We start from the raw sequence: 20902 nt of genomic DNA on the forward strand, positions 1-20902 counted from the left end.
CCTGACAGATTAGGACGACACCTCAGGTCCTGCACTGGGTGGCGAATCCCACTGATGCACGCACGGATGCTCGCAGTGACAGAGCTCTTACCTGGATGAGGAGATGGTTGATTGGGGAATAAATGGGGAATAAATGGGCACCCAAAGCCCCCCCAGACCCCTAACAGCACAGCCAGGTGCCTGAGCCAAAAGCACTCCCAGAAGCTGGGCAGGGTCAGGCTCTGCAGGTGCCCCCAAAAGAACAAATACACAGAGCAGGGTGAGGATCCCTGACCGTGCAGGGAAATTTCTAACTGGGTGCCTCTAGCTTCCAGGTTCCTTCAAAAAAAATAAATAAAAAAATAAAAAAGAAGGAAACAATAAGCGGAACAGCCAGATTTTAGCATAAAGGACCCCAGCACCCTCAGTTCACACCACTAATGGTGCTGCATATCCACACCACCCACCACTTCCCTACCTGAGTGGTGAAGTTACCCAAGAAACCCGGTCAGAAACCAGCACCCAGTGCTTTTGGAGAGCTCACAAGACCCTGCAGGTGACTTTCCTTCTCCAGGACAGCAAGAGGGGGATTTGGGTGGTTGTGTCAAATTGTGGCTCCTTCTGACAGGGGGTTTGGTGTCACCTCCGGGCAGGGACAGCCTGGGGACACTGAGGGCTGGACGTGGCTGCTGGCTCTGAGCGGGGCAGGGAGGAGGAAGGAGCCAGAAGCCTCTCCGAGGTGATGGCAGGGGGAGATGTCCCCGCTTCTTCCCCCCTCTCGTCCTCCGGCAGAGCCCACCGCCTGCCCGTTCCCCCTGGCAGCTGCCTTCTGTACCAAACACCCTCTTTGTATTCGTATTGTTTCCATCTCTGTCCAACCTCATTCCGTTTGTGCTCCCTGCTCCTCATCCTCTTTCCAGAGGGAGGATTTGCAGCTGGGGGCAGGGATGGCCAAGGCGCAACTTCAGAGTTTTATGACATGGCCTTTTGCAGCCTGGCATGCAGCATTCAATTTGGAGCGGAGTGTCCTAGCTCTGTTGCATGCCGAGATCTGTTGTCCAGATGAATTAATTCCAGATTATATGTGGGTGTGGACTTCAGCTGGGCAAAATTTGGATACCCTGGTTTAGTCATTATTCTCTGATGAATCTCTTGGTGACAGTCTTTGCCCCTATTGTTCTGAGGTGAGCCCCATGGCAAAAAATGTGAAGGCAAGAAACAAAAGAATATAAAGAAAGGTTACGAAATCAAACTCAGCGAGGCAGGGTTATTGTCCCTCCACTCTGCCTCTTCTGTCCTCCTTTTGAGATGGGGCTGGGGAGGAAAGCGCCCGCCGGACGGGCACGCTGGGCACCGCGGGGGCCAGGCACCCGACCTGCGCATCCCGAGGCGAAGCACAGAGAGAGGGAGCAGGAGGTTATCATCAATTCTTAACATTTTATTTCTTTACTGGGTTAAACAAGGAGCGGAGAAAACCTCTGCCCCGAAATACAACAGAACTGAAAGCATTACAGGTACAGAGACTATTGAACACAGAGAGTAGTAGGATAATATTTTTAATACAACTGAATTATAGCATGGTTTTGTGTTTTTGTTTTTGTATTTTTTTTTTGTTTGTTTTTTGTCAAACCATTTTGGAAAATAAATGTAATAGGAACTAGTGCAAAAAAGTTCTAAACATGAAGCACAGTGTATAAAATGGCATAAGAAAACTGTCCCCTCGAGGACACAGTCACTTTCTTATGACAGAGGGGAGAAAGAGAAACAGAAGGGGGGTGGGAACAGAGAGGGAGGGTCAGGAAGGCAGAGGAAGAAAGCTGGAAAGAAAGAGAAACTGGGCAGGGGGATTAGAAAGAATATTTTGACTTCAGCAGTATGGTTTGTTGGTTTTTTGTTTTTTGTTTTTTTTTTTTTTCACCTCGCCACCGCGTACTGTAAAAGGACCTTTTGGTAGGTCTGAGCTCTGTAACCACCAACATTTCACAAGCACTTGAGAAGGGTTCGGTCACCAGCAGCCCTTTCTGCCCGCACCCAACGGTGTCCCCGCGAGGTCCCCCCCCTGCGCCCCGTCCCCCTGCCCCGTGCCGGGGCGCTGCGTTTGGGGCTCTCTCCTTCGCGGCGCTCTCCCTTCAAATGGTTCTCGTCGAAACGTGGTGTTTGCTTTTCCCCATGCACACACGCTCTGCGGTATCCCTGCCGGACCAACGGGTTTAATTCCTTCCAAATTTCAACTCCCATGAACATGTGGGAACATCTCCGGGGTTGAAGGCTTCCCATCGCTGCGCCGGCTGAATGCTTTTGGAGGCTAGAAGGAGCTGGATTCAGTTTGGTTTGGAAAAGAAAACAGAGCTTGCTCAGAGGGCTGGCCGGGGGCACCCAACACCAGCTGAGGACCCGGAGGAGAAGGGGGGGGCTGCCCTGCAGGCAGCAGCACCTCGGCATCAGTTCCCCGTCGGGAATATCCCCAAGCAGCTCCCCAAGGTGCGCTGCCCCGCGCCGAGGAGCCCCGGTGGGGAAGGAAGCTCTCCAGTTCGCTTTCAGCCCGAGAAACTGGCCGGGTGCTATTTTGAGGAGAGCTGGTTGGAATTCCTCACAAATTGCTATTCTCTCCGAATCCGCTGCCACCAGTTCCAACTGTGCGAGCAGAAAAAGTGTGATTGATTTTTTTTTTTTATTATTATTATTTTGCGTTTTGTTTTTTTTTTTTTTTTTTTGAAAATGAAAGGTTTTGTGGGAAAGGGCTGTTCTTGGTGCATTTCTCAATTTGAAAAAAATCGGTCGTAATTATCAATATGGCTTGTTTTGACAAGTTTCAAAATTAAAAAAAAAGAAAAAAAAAGAAAAAAAAAAAACCTCTCTGGCTTGAAATGGCTTTTTGTTTTGCAACTCGAGCACGTCCCGTTCCCAAAAAAAAAAAAATACATTTAAAAATGGTAAAACCAAACCCAAATTTCATGACCCAGAACCAATTAAAAAATAATAATAATAATTGTGGGGGGAGTTTTGGTTTCCAACAGGCAAAGTTGCAGACTGCCCGGCCTGCAGAAGGATCGCCGTAAAATGCTGTTCTGAAGGTTGAGGGGGCTGGAAGCAGCTCCGGACTGCGTTTTGAGGAACTGGGGCAGGTCTGCAGCTGCCCCACGCTCAGCTGCACCACGAGGCAGGGACCCAGGGCTGCCGGCGAGGCTGGGGGGGTCCTGGGCACAGCCCCCCGGGGCAGTGCCGCGGGTCTGATCCGCTCCTTGTTCCTCAGGTCGGGACACGCAGCATGGAGCTGATGGGGGATCAGGGAACGAGGCAGCAAGAGAAGGTCCTAAAGGATTTAAACCCAAGGAAATGGAGCTATGGGGTTTGGGAAAAACTGGCAAGGGGAACGTTCCCTCGCACAGCTGCCACCATCCTGTCCTGCACGGGCAGCGAGAAGCCCGAGGACCCAGCTACACCCAGGCCTCCCCGGGCACCCCGTGGGCCGTCTCCTGTGCTTTGTGTGCAAGGAACTGTTACAAAATCCCAGAGCAATGCCCCCTGCAACGGTTCAGCTTTCTCCTAGGGGAACGCCAGCAGCTGGCCTGGCTCGGGGAGCTCGGCGCTTGGTTTGCAAACCCTGCCCGCACGCGGTGGCGGGAGCCACGCAGCGAGCAGGTTGGGAACAGAGAGATTAAAACCCAGCAACCTTTCAAAGGCATCATTTAAGAACAAAACAACATGATTTGCAAAGGGTTTAGCCTTTGTGTGTGGATGCAGTGATTCCTTCGCCCCGTAGCTCCCCGCAGGGAGCAGAGCGCGTCCCGCTGCGTGCCGCCCTCCTCTCCTCGCCCGCACCCCGCTCCCGGCCCCCCCACAGCAATGTGCAGGGGTAGCAGCACCCACAGAGCCACACGGGGTGGAAAACACCCAAAAAAAAGCTGCTGAGGAGCTTTGCTCCCCAAAGCCAGACTGAGCAGTGCTTGGGCAGGGCACGAGATGGACCTGTGCGAGCCCCCGAGCCCCGGGAGCGCACAGCAGGCTTCTGCTGGGGAGGGACAGGGGGACCCCGACCTGGGCACCTTCCAGCCTGCAGCGGGGCTTTATTCACACCAGAATCTGCCCTCCCTCAGCTTTCGGATGTAATTTAAGGGAGATTTATACTGCTGTGGATAGAAATCCACAGGGCAGCTCAAAAAGCCTATAAACAGAATTGTTGGCCGCATCGCATAGGTTTTCAGAGAGATTTTTTTGCCAAATCTATTTCTGTGCTGGGTTCGTCTCTCGGTTTCTATAGGCACTCCTTTCCGGGGTGGTAGCTAGGTGTCAGATTGTACTTTATCACAATCCAGAGCACGACTTTTTGGGGTTAGAGGCCGAGGTGACAGGGCTGAGGGCGATGCAGCGTTGGGCTGCGGGATGCCCCGTTCGCCCACCTCCCTTCCAGGCACCGCGGGGCTGCCCGGGACGCAGCGACGTGGCAGCGGGCAGTGCCAGCGCCACGCCGAGCAGCAATATCGGGGATTTTTCATTTTCCTTCTTTCTTTTCTAAAGGCAGGGCAGAGGAGCCGTCTCCCGGCATCGCCTGCAGTCCTGAGTGGCAGTGAATGAACTGCCCTGACATCTCCTATTGAAGCAAAGCAAAATGTGTTGAACAAAAACCATTTCAAGATGTTTTCTGAGTGTTGCCAAGTTACTCAACATGTTCTGCTTTAGTTGTCAGATGCTTTCAAAGCGATTTCCCTAACTCAGAGCACGAATGGTGAGGGCTCTCCCTGGGAATCTTTTGCCTGGGGCTACCATGGATCTGTATTTTCATAAGAAAAGGGCTCAAGTAATGATTAATCTTCACCAGAGGAAGCAGGGCCTTTCTTTGGGATTTTTCTTCAGTTATTTTTAATTAATTTGTACAACTGGCAGCTACATTAAAGTGCAAAACACAGGGCTGATGCTGCAGAGGGGACTGGCCACGGCCACCTTTCCCCCGCCGCCCGGGGCTGCCCGCGAGCATCGTCCCAGCACCGCGGTGGGCACTGGGAGAGGGAACGGGATCACTGGGCTGGAAGGGAAAGGAGAAAGCACCTCGGGTTGAATTCCCGGGAGGATGAGGGCATTTGGGGTGGGTGTTCCCCTGGGGGCTGCACCCGGAGCTGCTCTGCAAAGGGCCCCTCCTCGCCCCAGGCACGTCCACGCCACGCTGCAGCGGGAGCAGCGGCAGCGGGATGGATGGGGGCAACGCCAGAGCCCCCTTCCTGGGCTCTCCTCTCGCGTAGCAAAAGGGAGAGCCGATCGGGAGGCTTCCTGGAGTTGTAATGTCAGAGCAGGGAGAAGATTTTTATCTGATGGCCCCGTAATGATGGACTGCAACGTACACCGCTTCCAGCTGCTCCGTCCTGTTCTGTGAACAGCCTCGTCTGGATCCACTTAACGAGATTGGCAAAGTGTTGAATACAGCATATGGTGCCCTAAAACCACAGAACTTATTGACAGCAGCCCAGACTTGCTAAATAAAAGAACTCCTTCCAACAGCCTCGCTCTGTGAAGACTCAGCACTTTCCTTCCAGTCACACTAGGTAAAATCCCAGCCCCTGGGGCTGGCGCGGCCAGCGAGCCTCCTTGGGCCACCTGGGGCCGGGGGCTCCCTGCGCTCAGCACCCCGGGGCCGCCTGGGATCCGCTCCTTTCCCGGCCCCGTGCCCCTCGCCGTGCTGTCCGCGGGCCGGGGGCTGCTTGGCCCCGAGCAGGCTGTGCAGACAATGAGCAGGGCCGGTGAGTCAGGGCCGCTGGCTGACGCACCACCCGGGGCTGTTCCCTCCCGAGATGAGCCGCTCCGCGATCGGACGCAGCCTATCTCCCAAGGAGGCGCCTGGAATTAGCTTAACTCTTGGCAGCGCACGAAAAATCTAATTTCCTTCAGGACGAGCTGGATCCGGCCGTCTCGAGGCAGGCACACGGCTGCGCTCCCTCCTTTGGTCTGGCCGTGGGCTCTCACGATTCGGCACGGCAGCGGCACCACTCGATTTTGCAGCAACAAGCGCAGGAGCCACGCTCCTGCTTGCCGAACCGCTGCGTGTCCAGGTTCCCCAACCAGTGCAAACGTGGCTGAAAATGTAGGGATGCTGTTAGGAACACCCAAACAGGAACTGCCCTACCTGCTCTGGGCAGCATCAGCAGCAAAATCCGCTCGGGATGCGCTCTGCTTCTTCCCCGAACGCGAGTTCTCCAGCCCGGTACCGATGCCAACGAGCTGCCGGGCTTCACATCCGCAGGGCTTTGGTCACAGGTGGCACCTGAACACCTCCCCGGAGCTCCGAGCTTCAAGGCAAAGCAGGCGTTGAACGTTCAGCTGCTTTTCAGAGCCTCTTTGGTCTGGAAATGGGCTGGAAACGTTGGGCAAGCAGTCTCTGTGCGCCCACCCCGGTGTTCGCCCCGTGCCCACGGGACCCCTCTCGCCTCGGGTGCCTGACGAGCGGCACCGTCCCCCTGGGGCCGCCCCGCGAGCAGATCCTGGTGGGTGGATGGAGAATTTGGGAGTTTCTGAGCAGAGAGGGGACCTGATGAAACGCTGAGCTCAGGTGAAAAGGAAAGAAGCGAGCCGATCCGGGCCGCACCAGCCAGCACCTTGCCCGACCGTGTCCCGCTGTCCCAGCTGGGCTCCTAGAAGGTTTCTGATCTGGGGCGCATCCAGTGATAAAAAGCAGTCGCGAGAACTCCCTTCCCCAGCTGGGCTTTATTAGCGCCTCTTCTTTGTGTGGGAGACCATCCCTACCAGCCAGATTTCGCCAGCCCTTCTGCCCAGTCCTTCTGCCATCCAGCAGATGATTTGCAGCCGCCGAGCAGGGACGGACGCCTTCGGAAGCCTTTCATCCAATTGTTACCACGCCTGATCCCACCGCGAGCTGAAGACTCCCTCAGCTTCTCCTGCGCCCTGCCAGAGCCACGTCTCCCCGACTCCGCTCCGAGTCATGGGGAATGAGAGCCAGAGGTTGTACGAAACCATCGGGACACTTTGCAAACAGGGGCACCAGGACGCCCCTTCCCACCACCCCGAGCACGACCGGAGGAGCAGGTGGGGCCGTGGGGACACCGGCCCCGTGGCGCAGCATCCTCCAGCCCCACCAGCAGCAGGAGGAGCCCGGCCAGCCCGCGCAGGGGCTGCCTTGCACCAGCGGGGTTTTCCCCGGGGATGGGAAGGGAGGACAGGGATTTTCAGAGAGGTGCTGCCTCCGTCCTGCCCGGCCGGGTGCGGGGCGTTCTGGACGGAGGAGAAATAGAAAACGGGGGTCAGGCTGATTTCCAAACTCTTGGCATTTGGCTGGCGGTGAGGTGAGGTGCGGGCGCCCAAGGCACTCGCGGCAGGCGGCAGGGAGGAGCGTGGCAGCCCCGTGGGGCCACCTCCTGCGAGGGGGGGACCCCGTCCCCTCTGCTCCCTTGTCCCCTCTGCTCCTCTGAACCCCCTGCTCCCCCTGCTCCTGCGCCCGGCTGCTCCTGACCGAACCCTTCTCAAAGCCGAGTCCCGCAGCCCTGTGCGCATTAGAGACTCTTCATCACGGGGATGCCCCGCGGCGAGCAGCTCTTGGGGGTATGTGCGGGGGTGTGTGTGTGTGCGTCACCCCCAATCCCGTGCCTCCCATTGGAGGAATAGCATGTGCCCCCCTTCGTGGAAAAAAGATCTGGCGTTCTCGGAGGTCGGCTCCCCCCTCCGTGTCACTCGTCCCGCGCCACGCTCTCGTCCAGGGCGGGCAGGGCCTCCAGGCTGAGCCCCCCGCCGCCGCTGTGCACGCTCGAGAAGGACACCATGGTGTGGAGGAGCATCAGGACCAGCACGCACAGCCGGAGCCTGCTGCTGCCCAGGCGAGACCCTGCGGAGACCGGCAGCAAGGACGGGGAGTGGTGGTACTGGTGGTACTGGTGGTGGTGGTGGTAGAGGTGGTAGTGGTTCTGCCGCTGGTGATGGAGGTGGGGGTCGTGGCGGTGGTAATGGAGCGACTCTGACGCCGTGGATTTGGGGGATGTGTTGTAGTTGCTGTCTGGGGGGTGGTCGCAGGAGTCCCATTGCACCTCGCAGCACTTGGCCTCCTCCTCGGGCAGCTGGGTCTCCAGCAGCCCTGCGGGAAGGGAGCAGGGGGTCAGCGGGGAGGACGAGGACGGCGAGCAGAGGGAGCGAGCGCGGTGCCAGCCCCAGCACCGGCACACCCGGAGACCCCCAGCAGCAGCCACTGGTGGGACTGGTGCACAGGGAGGGACCCCGGCGCGGTCAGGGCTCCCCAGGCAGCACCCATCTGTCCTGGCCCTGCATCATCCCATCACCTTCAGCCCCCTCACACTTTTTTAGGTTTCACTGGGCTTTTGTTTCCCGAGCTGAGCCTGCTGCTACCTCTCCGTGCAGCGCTTACATCTCACCCCAGCTCCACGTCCTGGCACTCAGCACGCACTCGGTGTGTTTCTGCACCACTCCTCCCCCTCCTCTCCTCCCCAAAACGACCTCACAGCCTGGCAGACGTCCTGCAAAGCCCTGCGGGCTCCCCAGCACCCAGCCCTGCTCCCGCGGTGTCCTTACCCGTACAGATGAAGCCAGGCAAGCCTCCGTAGATCAGCTCGTCGTTGTCCGGTAACACGAACGGGCACCTGGTCTGCACCTCCAGGCAGTATTGCTTGCATGGGATCCGGTGTCGGCACTGTTGTTGTGTCACGTTGAAATACTCGGAGCACAGCCAGGCCTTGTAGACAGCCTAGGGAAGGCACCGAGGGGGACGGGTCACCCACACACGCAGCGGGGGAGCACGAGCGCCGCGGAAACCCCGGGGGTTAGGGGAAGGGGAAGGAAAAGGGGATAAAAAAGGGGAAGGGGAGGCTGCTTACCTCGCTTGGCAGAGCTTGGCAGCACACCCAGGCTACTCACTGAGCTCATCCAGCAACTCAAGGAGACCTTTAAAGCATTAGGGGCCGCAGAACTGCTCTACCAAACCGAAACCACCACGAAACTAAAGCAAAGCAGCCGCAGGGACTCGTGTCCCCCCCCAGATGGGCACCGCTGCCGAGACCAGTGACCGAGACCGGTGACGGAGAGCTTTGTGCACCACGTGCAGACGAGCTGCCACTGCTCAGCCCCCTGCCCAGAGCACCCAGATCGCCCCCCAAGGCACCCAGCACACCGAGATGTCCCCATGAGCCACGGGATGGGCAGGCAGGGAGCAGCTCATGGGGTTTGTGCGCTCCCGTCCCGCTGCCTGCCCGGCAAAATTAAGGTCAGGTTGATGCCCACAGCCAGCCTCCGAGCTCCCTGCGAGTCAGAGGGAAGGAGTTTCCCCCCTAAATGTGCTGGGATAAAGCCCCTGCTCCTCCTTCCCGAGGGGTTTGTATGTTCTGGAGGCTTTAAACCCATGACGTTTCCAAAACCCCCGCGTTTTCCACAGATCCTTATCACCCTTTGTTTGCACCCTGGTGCTGTCTCAGGATTCGTGCTGGTTGGGAAATTCTTGGCAAGTTCTCTTTTTTCTTTTCCTTTCTTTTTTTTTTTTTCCCCTGGAAAATGCCCGTTCACAGACCCCAGCATTTCCACGGAAGCGTTGTTTTGGTGAAATTTTCATCAGAAAAAGTTTACCGGGGGCCAGGACGCAGCCCCCGGGGCAGTCAGCAGCCCCCGTGGCCACGGCTTTCGGCTGGGCTGTGGGAGCGGCAGCCACAGCCCTGCTTTTTCTCTCTGGATGTTAATTATTCAGGCTGAGTGGAACAGCTCCAGAGGAAGACCTGGCTCTGGAACCAGACTGCGAGGACACGGCCAGGAGGGAGAGCCTGGAGCTCCAGTTCTGGATCTGCCTCTGCTGAGCTCATTCCCTGGGGCCGAGGAGGAGGGGAGCTGGGCAGGGAGCCCGGGGTGATCGCTTCCCCGACCCCGCTGCCTCTTCCTTTTCCCAAATCCCCTTCTCCAGGGCCTGGGGATCAGCACTTTGTGGACTTCCCAACCAGCAGGGTCTCGCCGTGCCCGCAGCCCCCTCGCAGCCCCTCCGTCCTGCGCCTCCCCTCGCCGCTTGTCCCCCGCAGCTTCCTCCTGCTCTTGCAGGGGACGCCTGAGGATTGAGGGCAGGAGGAGATTTACTCGCTGCCTGACTCACCGCGGAAAGCTCGCCCGTGTCTCCTCCTCGCTCTTTACCGTTTCTGTAGGAATTAAGCTGCCTTTTGATGGGCGTTTCCTCCTTTCTGCTTTGGGGTTTGGCTGCTCTGGGAATCACAGCATCAGACTCCCCAGCCGGGCCATGTGAACACAACCGAAAAAAACCCTTCCCCAGAAGTCCTAAAGAGGTCCCTAAAAACCTTCCCCAGAGTCTTTCTGTGTTCTCGGGGTGTCTGCACAGAACCACGTCCTGCTTTTTTCCTTGAAATAATTCTGCTGGTGGTGATGCCAGCACCTTGTGGACACCGGCGCTGTCTGAACCACCCTCCGGGAGGCGCAGGGCAGGGACGGAGGAGCATCAAAAAGATGCTCCAAAGCAAAAAAGCAACAAAACAACAAAGCTCTCCCCGCCTGGGCGGGCAGGGAGCAGCCGGCACGCGCTGCCCAGCGAGCCGAGGGGTGGCGAGGGACAGGGAGCCACGGAGGGGCCGTAATCAGTGGTTACGCCAGGTGCAGGGAAATTGGACGCTTTGAGAAACCCAGCGTCGGGTTTAGAGCTTGGCAAAGCTTCCCGGGGCTGCGCTTAATTGCAGTAATATTGGGCTGTGTGGAGAAAGCCTCAGGGGCGGCTCTGCAGAGCCATCCAGGAGCGTGCTGGGGTGGCTGTGCCCTGGAAGCTGCTCGGTGCTGCGCTCACGACTCCTCTCCTCCTCCTCCTCCTCCTCCTCCTCCTCCTCCTCCTCCTCCTCCTCCTTGACCCGGTGGCAGCTGCGTGGCCGTGCACACTCACGGGGTCACCGGGGACCCGGTGCCCAGCACCCCGAGCTGGCAGCAGAGCATCTCCAGCGTGGCCTGGGATGAGCATCTGGAGGGGCTGCGCCTCATTAATCTCGGACGCAGGGAAATGAGCACCGCTAATGAGCCGCTCGGGCACCTCTCCAAGCTCTGGCACATCAGGATGCGGCGAGGGAAGCAGGCCACGTAAGGGGGAGAGAAGAGCCCCCGTGGATGGCAGCGGATTAAGGGAATGCGAACGGCGCTGGCCGGCCCGGAGGAGTCACAAACACAACTGCAGCACCCAATTACCGTCGGATTCAATTACAGCCGCCTGCAACCCTGACATAAATGGTGCTGGGCTTTGGAAAGAGCAACGTATTTTTTTTTTCTCATGAGCCTTGCTCCGTGCCGTTCCAACATCCTATCTGCAACAGCTGGTTCGTCGGTCACTTGGGTATTTCTGGAGCCGGGTCCTGGCTGCGCTCTCCCCGCCTTGCCCCTTCGCATGCTCCCCTCTGGGGCATGGGGAAGAGGAAAAAACACAGCAGAACTGCGTGCGATCGCTCCTTTTTTCAGCGTTTTTACTTCTTTTTTTTTTCCTTTCTATAAAGCTGCCTGGTGATGACAGCGCTGGAGCCGGGCACCCCCCGTCTCACAGGGGGAAGGCAAGCGGGGGCCGGCTCCTCGCCCAGCACCTAAGGGTGGCACTGACCTCGCCACGGGGGCCACCAGCCAGAAATAGGGTGCCCGGGGGGTGCTGGGGGGGAAAAGGGGGCAGCAGCAGGGCAGTGGGGGCATCCTCTTCCTCCTCCTCATCCTTGCCGTGCTCCTGGCTGGAGGCCACCTTCCTCCACGGCATCCTAAATCCAGTCTCAATGCTGCTGACCTCAGTGGTTTCATGAAGAAACTCGTTTTTAGGGTCTTTGTTTTACCCCCCAGAAAAAGGGAACGAGGAAGCTATCCGAGAACCCTCTCCTTCACAAATAGAGCCCCCTGAAAGCAAGCCCGAGACACAAGCAGCTCCCTAAGCTCATCTCTGCCAAAATTCTCAGAAAGCAGCCTTAGGGCACGAGCACGTGCCCCTCACCTGCTCAGACACCCCACAGCCCTGCCTTCAGCTCGCTGCGTGGAGCTGGCAATGCAGAGAACGAGCTCCTACACCTCTGTGCACGCACACACACAAACCTCCAACCAGGCAAGTGGGAAATGTGGGACGTTTCCCCTGGGAAAGCTGCTGGGCGCACAGCTCGGGGTTTTGGGGACAGGGCCCTGGCCATACAGCTGCACCTGCTGCCCGCAGGACAAACACGATGCCCCGCTGGGCACAGGGAGAGGAGCCCCAAAAACCACCCTGGGGGGGACAGAAGGGACCCTGGGCCCCTTCCCTCCCACCACAGCTCCCAGTTTGCCCAGTTTAGCTTTGCCACGATGACCCCGTTGCCACCGGTATCCGGCCGCGTGCCCACAGCCACCCTGCTCGGGCAGACCCCAGCCGGCTGCCGCAGGGGTTTGATCCCACCCGGCCTCTTCAGAGCACCCAAATTCCCACCAAACGCTGGTTTAACAATGAAATGCCACCTTGGGGGCGCCGCATCCCTCCTCCCAGCGGGGACGGCGAGGGCTGGGAGCGCTCTGCCCGCCAGCCCCCCGAGCACAAAGGCCAAGCCCCGGCGCAGCCTACGTGATGTCGGCGGCGTGTTCAGTCCCCCCACATCCTGGCTCTGTCCTCTCTGCCCTGCGATTTTCTTCTGGCAGCGACAGCCCACGCTTTGGACAGTGTCTGGTACAACGCGGCCCCAGTCTTGGTGGGCTGCCTGCAGGCGCTGCTGTAAAACAAAATGTATTGAACGTAAACAAAATGCACATTGAGGCCGCTGCTTATGGAAGCGGGCGAGGACTGGGCCCCATTGTGCCACAGGCTGCACGACACGGGCAGCAGACAGACCCTGTCCTGAGAAACTTGTGGTGCGCACAGACCCGAGAGCAAAGCGCCCGCGCTCCCACGCAGAGCCGGCGGGGCAAGAGGGGCGGCTGTAAATCCCCGGCGCTGCTTTCTGCCCTGCTTTTGGAGAGGCGTTTTTGGCCGGGTTTGAGAGGGGACAAAGTGCAGCTGGACGGGAGGGCACGGCGTGAAGGTATGCATGGGAAGGGGCAGCCAGGATGGGACGTGGCCGGCGGGCAGGGAGCAGCCGGGGCCCTGCCGCCCTCAGCAGGGGCACCCTGGTGGCCTGGGGGTGAGCCCAGCAGGGGCGTGATGCTGAATTGGGGGATGGAGGGGTGGGAGACGCCCGGGTGGAGCGGCACTGCCCCATCCCGATGTGCCAAACCCCAGCAGGTAGTCCCCAGCCCAGCGCCTGGTCCGGGTGCACCCATCCCATCCCAAAAATCAGAGCCTGAGCGACTCCCAGCACCCACGCAGGGCGCAGTGAGAAGCCACAGGACATGGATGAGCGATGGGATTACCCCGGAGCAGTGCCTGGGAGGCTCCAGCAGCTCCCGGGGCACGGTGCTTCCTGCAGGAGGAACCCAAGGACCGGGAACTAACGGCACTGAGCCCTGCCTGGCCCTGGCGAGGGGCACACCGGGGATGGCGAGAGCTGGAAGAGCAGCACAAGTCAAATGGTGGCTGGGACCTGGCTCCAGAGCGGCGCTTCCCTGAGCAGCTACACCCAAAATGCTGCTTGGACGCAGAAATAACAACCCCGAGGAGAAAACGTGGTCAGGGAGAGGGGATGCGCCCCCAGAGCTGCCATCCATCGGGGGCTGCGGCGTGTCCAATGCAAGCGAAGCCTGCGGGGTGTGGAGAACCAAGAGCAGCACCCCGAGCACAACCCCTGGGGGCTCCCAGCTGAAGCACGAAGCCCGGGGAGGGTTTGGGAGCTGCCCACCAGCAGCAGGCACCTCCTGGCAGGACTTGGAGAGCCCCAGCAGCAGGCGCAGCCCCCTGCCACCTGCCAGCCCCCCGCTAAAAAGGGACGAAAGCTGAGTAAAAAGTGATTAAAACCGAGTAAAAAGTGATGAAAGCCGAGTAAAAAGGGATTAAAGGCGGCCAGGAGGATGCAGACGGTTCCGACAGAGCCGGGGCAGACGCAGCCATCAGGTGCCCGCGATCCATCAGAGGCGCTGGAGGAATTCACCCCCCGTCAGATACGGCTGCAGCCAGGGCTCCAAAGCAGATTAAACATTGATGGGGCTAATGAGAACATCCTGTTACATTAGAAGGGATATAAAAAAATAAAGGCGAGACACTTCAGTGCCACAAGCCATCAATTACCCACAGCTGGAGCCTGAAGAAGTTTCTCCAGCACTGCGGGGGCTCTGCTGCGAGGGCACGGCGGAGCAGGGCGCGCAGCACCAGGCAGGGTTCAAGGAGACACCTCAGCCTCACGCCGTGTCTCTGGGGGGAATCGGGAGCCCAGCCAGGTGCCACCAAGGCCAAAATCAGCCCAAACGACTTCGTAATCACTGAGCGGCCCCGTTAATTGCATCTGCTGACACTGCCAGGCACGGAGGCGCAGTGAGCTCCCGGAGGGACCCCGAAACAACAGAAGGAGCCCGGGGAGGTGAGAAGAGGGGCAAGAAATGAGCAAAACCCACCGCAGAGAAGACCCTGCCAGCAGCCCTGAGGGGATGGTGTGTGCCCCGAAGAGCCCACAACATCTCCCCAGCCCCGGTGGGATCCGGGCAGCAGCCGCTGGTGGCTGGTGGGGGTCTCTGTGTGATGCCAGGGGCTCGGGCTTTGAAATCCTGAGCATTTCCAAAAGAAAGAGAAACTTTTTGCCAAAACTTTGCACATCGCCTGCAGGCTACAGCCCCCACGGCCTCTGGCAAGGCTCTACCCAGGCAGGGGCAGCTGCCCTGCAGAGATGAGATGCCAGCCGAGGTGCCAAACCTCTCCCCCCTGAGGGGATGAGCAGGGGCAGCTCCTCCTTCTCCAGCCAGCGCCGGGAGCTCGCCGGGGCAGGGCACTGGCACGCCAAAGCCTTGCCAGGTGGTGCCTTCACTCTGCCTTTTGCCATCCGTGCTCACACCAGAATTTGGAGAAGTAAAAGCCAAAAAGTGATGAGGAAGGAGAGCGGGGCCGGGCTGGGGAAGGAGTTGCTCTGCTGGGGGCCTCAGCCAGCACCGTGCCCCCTGCCCACCCTGCACCGTGTGGCCAGCTGGCTCCTGCTCCCCCGGGCAGCCTCTGTGCCTCATTCATGGATTTGCTGTCCCTGAGTCATTGCCCTTCAAACGACAGCGGAGCCCGGCCTCCTCTGTGCAGAGCCAGGCATGAGCTGCATCCTAATGCCTCCCGCTGACGGCAGGAACAGCCCCCGGCAGCCCAGGTGCATCCTGCCCGCTGCCAGCAGAGGGAAAACCCCGCGGGGCATCGCCACGAGGCGCCCCCGCTGCCTTTGGGGCTGCAGGAGAAGCCTGCCTCGCTGCGGGGTGCTTCAGAGGCACGGGGTGGGTGAGCACCCTCGGGTGCCGGAGCGGCTCCGGGCTGCGTGGCGACCCCGCAGATGAGGACAGGAGCTCCGAGGTGATGCTGCCAGGGTCCTTTGTGCCCGCGGGGCCAGCACACATCGCACATCACCTCCTTGTAGGGCAGCAGCCTCACGAGCTGTCCCCGATCCGGGCCCCCCGGGCACCGCGCTGCGCCCTGCCTGCTGGCAGCGAGGCTACCTCGCCAGGTCACCGTAAATACAGGCTGCCGAAAACGCAGCGCGCTGTGCCCACCGGCTGCCTGCAGCCCTACAGGACCACCACATGCAGGACACCTTCCAAAAACCATCGGTAGCTGCTGAAGGATCGCCCCATGGCTCTCGGGCCGGAGCTGCAGCCCTCGCTCCCCGCGCCCCACGGGCACGGACGTGCTCCCCTTCGGCACCACTTTGTTTCCTGGCAGTTTTCAGCCCAGCCTCGCCATCCCTGTGGATGCAGGGAGAGCCTGCCCCGTGGCAGGGCGGCACGGCGCAGTGGTGATGGGCTCTGTGGCAGCCTCGTGCTGGGAAACCCACCCAGGAACCAAAATCCACTGGGAATTTCACCGGGCAACACCGAGACCTAAAAGCCGAGCCTGCTGCCGCTGCCCTGTACGGGGGACCAGCCTCTGCGTCCCACCAGCGCTGCCCAAAATCCTGGGGAGCGAAATCCTGCCCTGCCACGCACCCAAAAGGGGTCCCTGATGTGGGTAAGGGGGAAATCAGGGTGGGGAAGGAGCTCCAGGCAGGGCCGCAGCACGATGCAACAGCCGCCGGCCCGAGCACACAGAGGAGCCCTGGTAATCTAATCAGGGCTGAGCCGCTCCAGGTCCTGTCCAGCCTGCCCTTCCCAGCCCAGCTCCTGCAGCTCCCGCCTGTCAGCCCTCCTCTCCCCACTGCTTTGTTTCCCGCAGCCTAATGAGGCCTTAATTCACCAGCCGTGGTCCCATAGATCTTTATTTGCCCGGGTAAGGCCGGGGCTGCGCTTCCAGGAGCGCTCTGCGCAGCGGCTGTGGGCTGAGGGAGGCAGCACAAGCACAGAGCCTCCGGCTTTAAAGCCACAAAGCCCTGACTGCGTGGCAGCCGAGCTGCAGGCGACGCTAGGCTTCGTCAATTCGGGAAGAGGGGGGAAAAGGAGGAGAAAAACAGCCCCAAGCACCAGGCGGGGCAGCAATTTGGAGGAATCGGGATCTCCTGCCACGCTGCATCACGCATGCACGGAGCCCGCTGGTTGCGTGCCCGTGTCCTGGGCTTCCCCCGGGATATTCGGCCACAGTTTTGCCACCAAACCTCACCGAGCGCACAGCACCACAGGGCAGAACGTGCAGCGTTGTTCAGCCTTCGGGCAGGAATCACAAACCCAGGGCGCTTTAAAGCTCCCGCCCGCCGGCTCTTCCTCAGGAGGCTGGGGGAAACCAGGCCAAAGGGGGGGAAACGAGGCCAAAAGGGGGGGAAACGAGGCCAAAAGGGGGGGGAAACGAGGCCAAAAGCTCACGGCCACAGCACCGGGCCAGGCTGCTGGCGGCCTCAAGTCACAGCAGAGGAGAAAGCTGTGGAGAGCCGAAAGCAAAGCAGCTCAGCACGCAGGGAAGCGCCTCCAACAAGCGCCCTGCTTCCACCGGGCACCGCAGCGAGCGCTGGGGTCGACGCCTGCAGATTCGGGCGCCCACGCCGGAGAATTTGGGCCCCGGGGAATGCCTCGCGGGTCTCCTGCTGCTGGCGGCCTCCTGTTGCTTCCCAAGTGGCGCCTGTGGAGCCGCGGCGCTGCCGCTCGCAGATGCTCCACGGAGGCAACCGCGAATGTGAGAAGGGCGCGAGCCAGGATCCGCGCCGCACGCCTCGCAGCTGCCAGCTCCAGCTTCGCGGCTCCCCAGCTCGTTTCCTGCCTTCCCACCACGGCTGCTCACGGCCCACGGGCACCAGGGGAAGGCTCATCCATGCAGGGCTCTGTTTCTGGCTGCCTCGGAGTCCCCAGAGCCCAGCTGAGGACTTTCTGCTCCGTGTGCTGCTCTCTCCAGGTCTCTGTGCTGGGGTCACGCAGCTCAGACTCGGCGGGGATGGATGCGGGGGCTGGAGGGCGCGGGGAGCTCTGCCCCAAAACCCACCTTGTCTATTTGGGCTCTCCTGAAAAGCCACCACCAACCTCTCCCTCCTCGCTCTCAGGGGACATCCCCTCACCACCAGTGGGTGTTGCCTTCAGCCTGACCCCGTGGGACCCCCGCGAGGGCTGCCACTGGCCCAGGTGGCCACGAGCCCTTGCCGGAGCCCACTCCATCCCTCCCAGCTCCTCCTGCTTTCTGCCGAGCCCACCCGGCACCAGAGCACGAGATGCGGGGCCAGCAGTCGCCACCGCCTGCACGCACGGGAGGCGCACAGCACGCTCAGCCCCCGCCGGTGCCGGGTTGCTTCATTCAGCACCCAGATGCAGCCACGGGAGCAGAGCGGCGGCACCAAAGCGCTTGGTGCCAGCCAGCTACTACGTACCTCCGAAACCGCAGGGGGAATTTGGGCGAGCAGATTGTAATTACCTGCCTTGGCGCCGGCCCAGCACGCCAGCGCCAGCTCCTTTCCCAAAACGGTTCCGGGCGGGAGCGGCGCAGAAACGCGGTCCTGAGAGCCAGGGCCAGCACCTCGCGGCTGTGCCCTTGGTGAAAGGCAGGCCCCGTGCCCCCAGCGCCGTGCCGGGGGGAGAGCATGGCCCCGAGCTGCCTGTGCACCCCTCCAAACCCGTTAAAGCAGCGCCCGAGCCCTGCACGGGGAGCAGGGGACGCTCTGCGGGCAGCCCTCTCGGGGCGGCGCACGAGGAGAGCGCCTGGCTGCGAGGCACGGCGCTGCCTCTCCACCACACGGCTCCGGGAGAGGGAAGCAGGTTTAATTACGGAGCCATCATGCTTCCCGGAGGCTGCGTGCGGAGGGAGGTGGCAGGGGCGAGCCGGGCGGCCGTGGGGAGCCGCGGGGCTGGGGGCACAGCTACGCTGCTCGCTTTTGGGAAGAGACGGCACCGGGCTGAGGTTTGGTCCGTGTGGTGCTGGGGAAGGCAGCCCCGCAGCTGTAGGAACACGAAGTGCTCCCCAAATCCCTGCTCTGCTGCTAACACCGCGCTGCTCCGAGCTCTCCCCTCTGCTGGGCACAGCAGGGCACGGGGACGGCTGCTGGAGGAGCGCTGGCACCAGGGCAGATCGGGGGGCACCCCCAGGGCGACCCACCGGGGCTGGGGGTGCCGGGGGTGCCGGGGGAGGCAGATCCCAGCTCACCAGCCCATCTCCCTGGGGCAAAGGGATAAAAGGGCTGCAAAAGGGCTGCGTGCCCGCCGTGCCCCCGGGGAGGGGGCTGCAGCTCCTTGGTTCATCTCAGGTCACCGCTGACCCTACAGCCTGGGTTAATGCTGTCCCCAGCGCCGCGCAGAGCTCCTCTCTGCAGGCCAGAGGCGGCGGTGATGGCCTCACGGTGTCGTGTTTGGAGGCTCTGCCTTCGAGCCTGCTTGCCCTGCCCTGCCTGAGCCCTGTCCCAGGACTCTGGCCCTGTCCCCAAGCGCTGCCAGCCCTTGGGTTTGGGCAGCACAGGGAGCGTGGCTCCACCCGGCACGGGGGCAGGAGGGCTGTGAGCCCCCAGCACCGCGTCCCCCTGCTGCCAGGAGCTCCGGGGCTGTGAGCAGCTTGCGTGCCTTGTCCCCTTCTCCCACCTCCGCCTCCTCCATGGGGTTTTTGGGCCCGTTTGCCTGCGTTAGAGGCCTGGGGAGAAGCGCCACGGGGAGAGACCCATGGGGATGGCCACGGGTGGCCGTGCACCATGGGGGTCGCGCGCTTCGCCCCCAGCCCCACACCTCACCACGCCGCGCCCCCTCGTACCTTGCAGTCCCTCACGCAGGATCTGACCGAGTACTCGTCCGACTGCAGGTATTTCTCCAGCAAGAGGTCGAACTCCTCGTATTTTTCCTGAGCGTGTTGGTCCAGCCGCTGGTACGCCTGGACGCAGCTGCTGCACGCCTCCCCGCCCAGCGCCCCGGCCGCCGCCGCCGCCACCAGGTCCAGCATCAGGTTGTCCAGGCTGCAGTCCAGGCTGTCGGGGCCGGCCATCTCGCGCAGCAGGTCCCAGATCGTGTAGCTATCGCAGAAGGAGAGGTTCAAGTTCCCAAAATACGCCTGCAGCAAGCTCCTGGGCGCCGGGGCCGTGCCCGCCAGCTGCCCGCCGGCGAACGAGCCCAGCAGGCGCTGCAGCGAGCCCAGGCGAGCGCAGGCCGAGTCCAGGTCGCCGCGGGGAGCGGGGCAAGGCCCGGGGGCCGCGGGGGGCCGGCTGAGGTTGCCCACGAAGGCCTCGCAGCCCCCCCCGGCCCCGCCGTCCTCCGCCTCCCCCAGCGCCCTGGGCCCGCGGCCCCGCGGCCTCCCGGCGCCGCTCCGCTCCCGGGCGCGCAGCTTGGCGGCGGCGGCGCAGAGCCAGAGGTGGTCGGAGAGGAGCACGGTGAAGAAGAGCAGCGAGGCCAGCGACAGGCGCCATTTCTGCGCCCGCTCCGGGTCGGCCGCCGGCTTGTCGCTGCGCCGGGGGGCGCAGCACACGGCCCCGCCGCCCCCCCGGGGGGACAGCCAGGCGCCGCGGATCATGGCGAGGCGGCGGCGGCGCCCGGCGGGCCGGGGGGACGCCGAGGGGCGCCGAGGGCCGGCCGCGAGGCCGCCGGTGCCGCCGCCGCCGCCGCCTCCTCCGCCTCTCCCCCCCGCCGCCGCCGCCACCACCGCCGGCCCAGCCCCGGCCCCCGGCCCGCCGGCCGCGCCATGCTGCGGCGGGGGGAGGCGGCGCCGCTCCGCACCGGCACCGGCGGCCGGGCTCGCCGCGGGGGCATGCCCCGCTGCCCGCCCCGCTGCCGGCCCCGCTCCCGGCTCCGCTCCCGGCGCCGCTTCGGCTCCCGCCGCCTCACGCCGCTTTCCGCCGGCCCCGCGGCTGCCCCTGCTGCCGCCCGCCGCCGGGCGCCATGGGCCGCCGGCCTCACGCCGTCGCCATCTTCGGCCGCGCCGCCGGCACCTGGGGGGGCTGCGCCTGCGCCACCGGCACCGGCACCGGGACCGGCACCGGGACCCCCCGGCACGCAGCGGGGGCAGCGCGGATCGGGTCGGCACGGGGTGGCACGGGGTGGCACGATTTGGCACGGTTTGGCACGGTTTGGCACCGGGTGGCACGGCACGGTTCCGTTTGGCACGGTTTGGCACGGCTCGGTTTGGCACGGTTGGGCATGGCACGGCTCGGTCCCGTTTGGCACGGCTCGACTCGGCACGGCACGGCACGGCACGGCATGGCATGGTGCATGGTGCATGGCACAGCATGGCACGGTGCATGGTGCACGGTGCATGGTGCATGGTACATGGCACGGCTTGGCACAGCGCCCTTTGGCACGGCTCGACTCGGCACGGCTCGGCATGGCACGGCATGGTGCATGGCACGGCATGACACGGCATGGCACGGTGCACGGTGCATGGTGCATGGTGCATGGCACGGCTCGGTCCAGTTTGGCACGGCTTGGCACAGCACCCTTTGGCACGGCTCGACTCGACACGGCACAGCATGGCACGGCACGGCACGGTGCGTGGTGCATGGCACGGCATGGCACAGCACCC

At 62.0% G+C, this 20902-nt stretch overlaps 1 protein-coding gene across 2 annotated transcripts; it reads right to left on the reverse strand.

Annotated features, from left to right (window-relative positions):
• Positions 1-1396: 1396 nt before the first annotated feature.
• Positions 1397-20328, reverse strand: NALF2 (NALCN channel auxiliary factor 2). Of its 2 annotated transcripts, XM_068696719.1 has the most exons (3): positions 19148-20320; positions 8503-8674; positions 1397-8050 (listed from the first exon to the last, which is right to left on the reverse strand). In XM_068696719.1, the coding sequence occupies exons 1-3, from the start codon at positions 19895-19897 to the stop codon at positions 7650-7652; spliced, it is 1323 nt and encodes a 440-aa protein (XP_068552820.1). In that variant the 5' UTR covers positions 19898-20320; the 3' UTR covers positions 1397-7649. The 2 variants fall into 2 exon arrangements, with proteins under 2 accessions (XP_068552820.1, XP_068552821.1); XM_068696720.1 differs by lacking the exons at positions 1397-8050; positions 8503-8674 and adding an exon at positions 11419-19030 and having other exon boundaries at positions 19148-20328.
• Between the last annotated feature and the right edge of the window lie 574 nt (positions 20329-20902).

This window comes from Anas acuta, chromosome 13, assembly GCF_963932015.1.
Source record: "Anas acuta chromosome 13, bAnaAcu1.1, whole genome shotgun sequence".
Classification (NCBI taxonomy): Eukaryota; Metazoa; Chordata; class Aves; order Anseriformes; family Anatidae; genus Anas; species Anas acuta.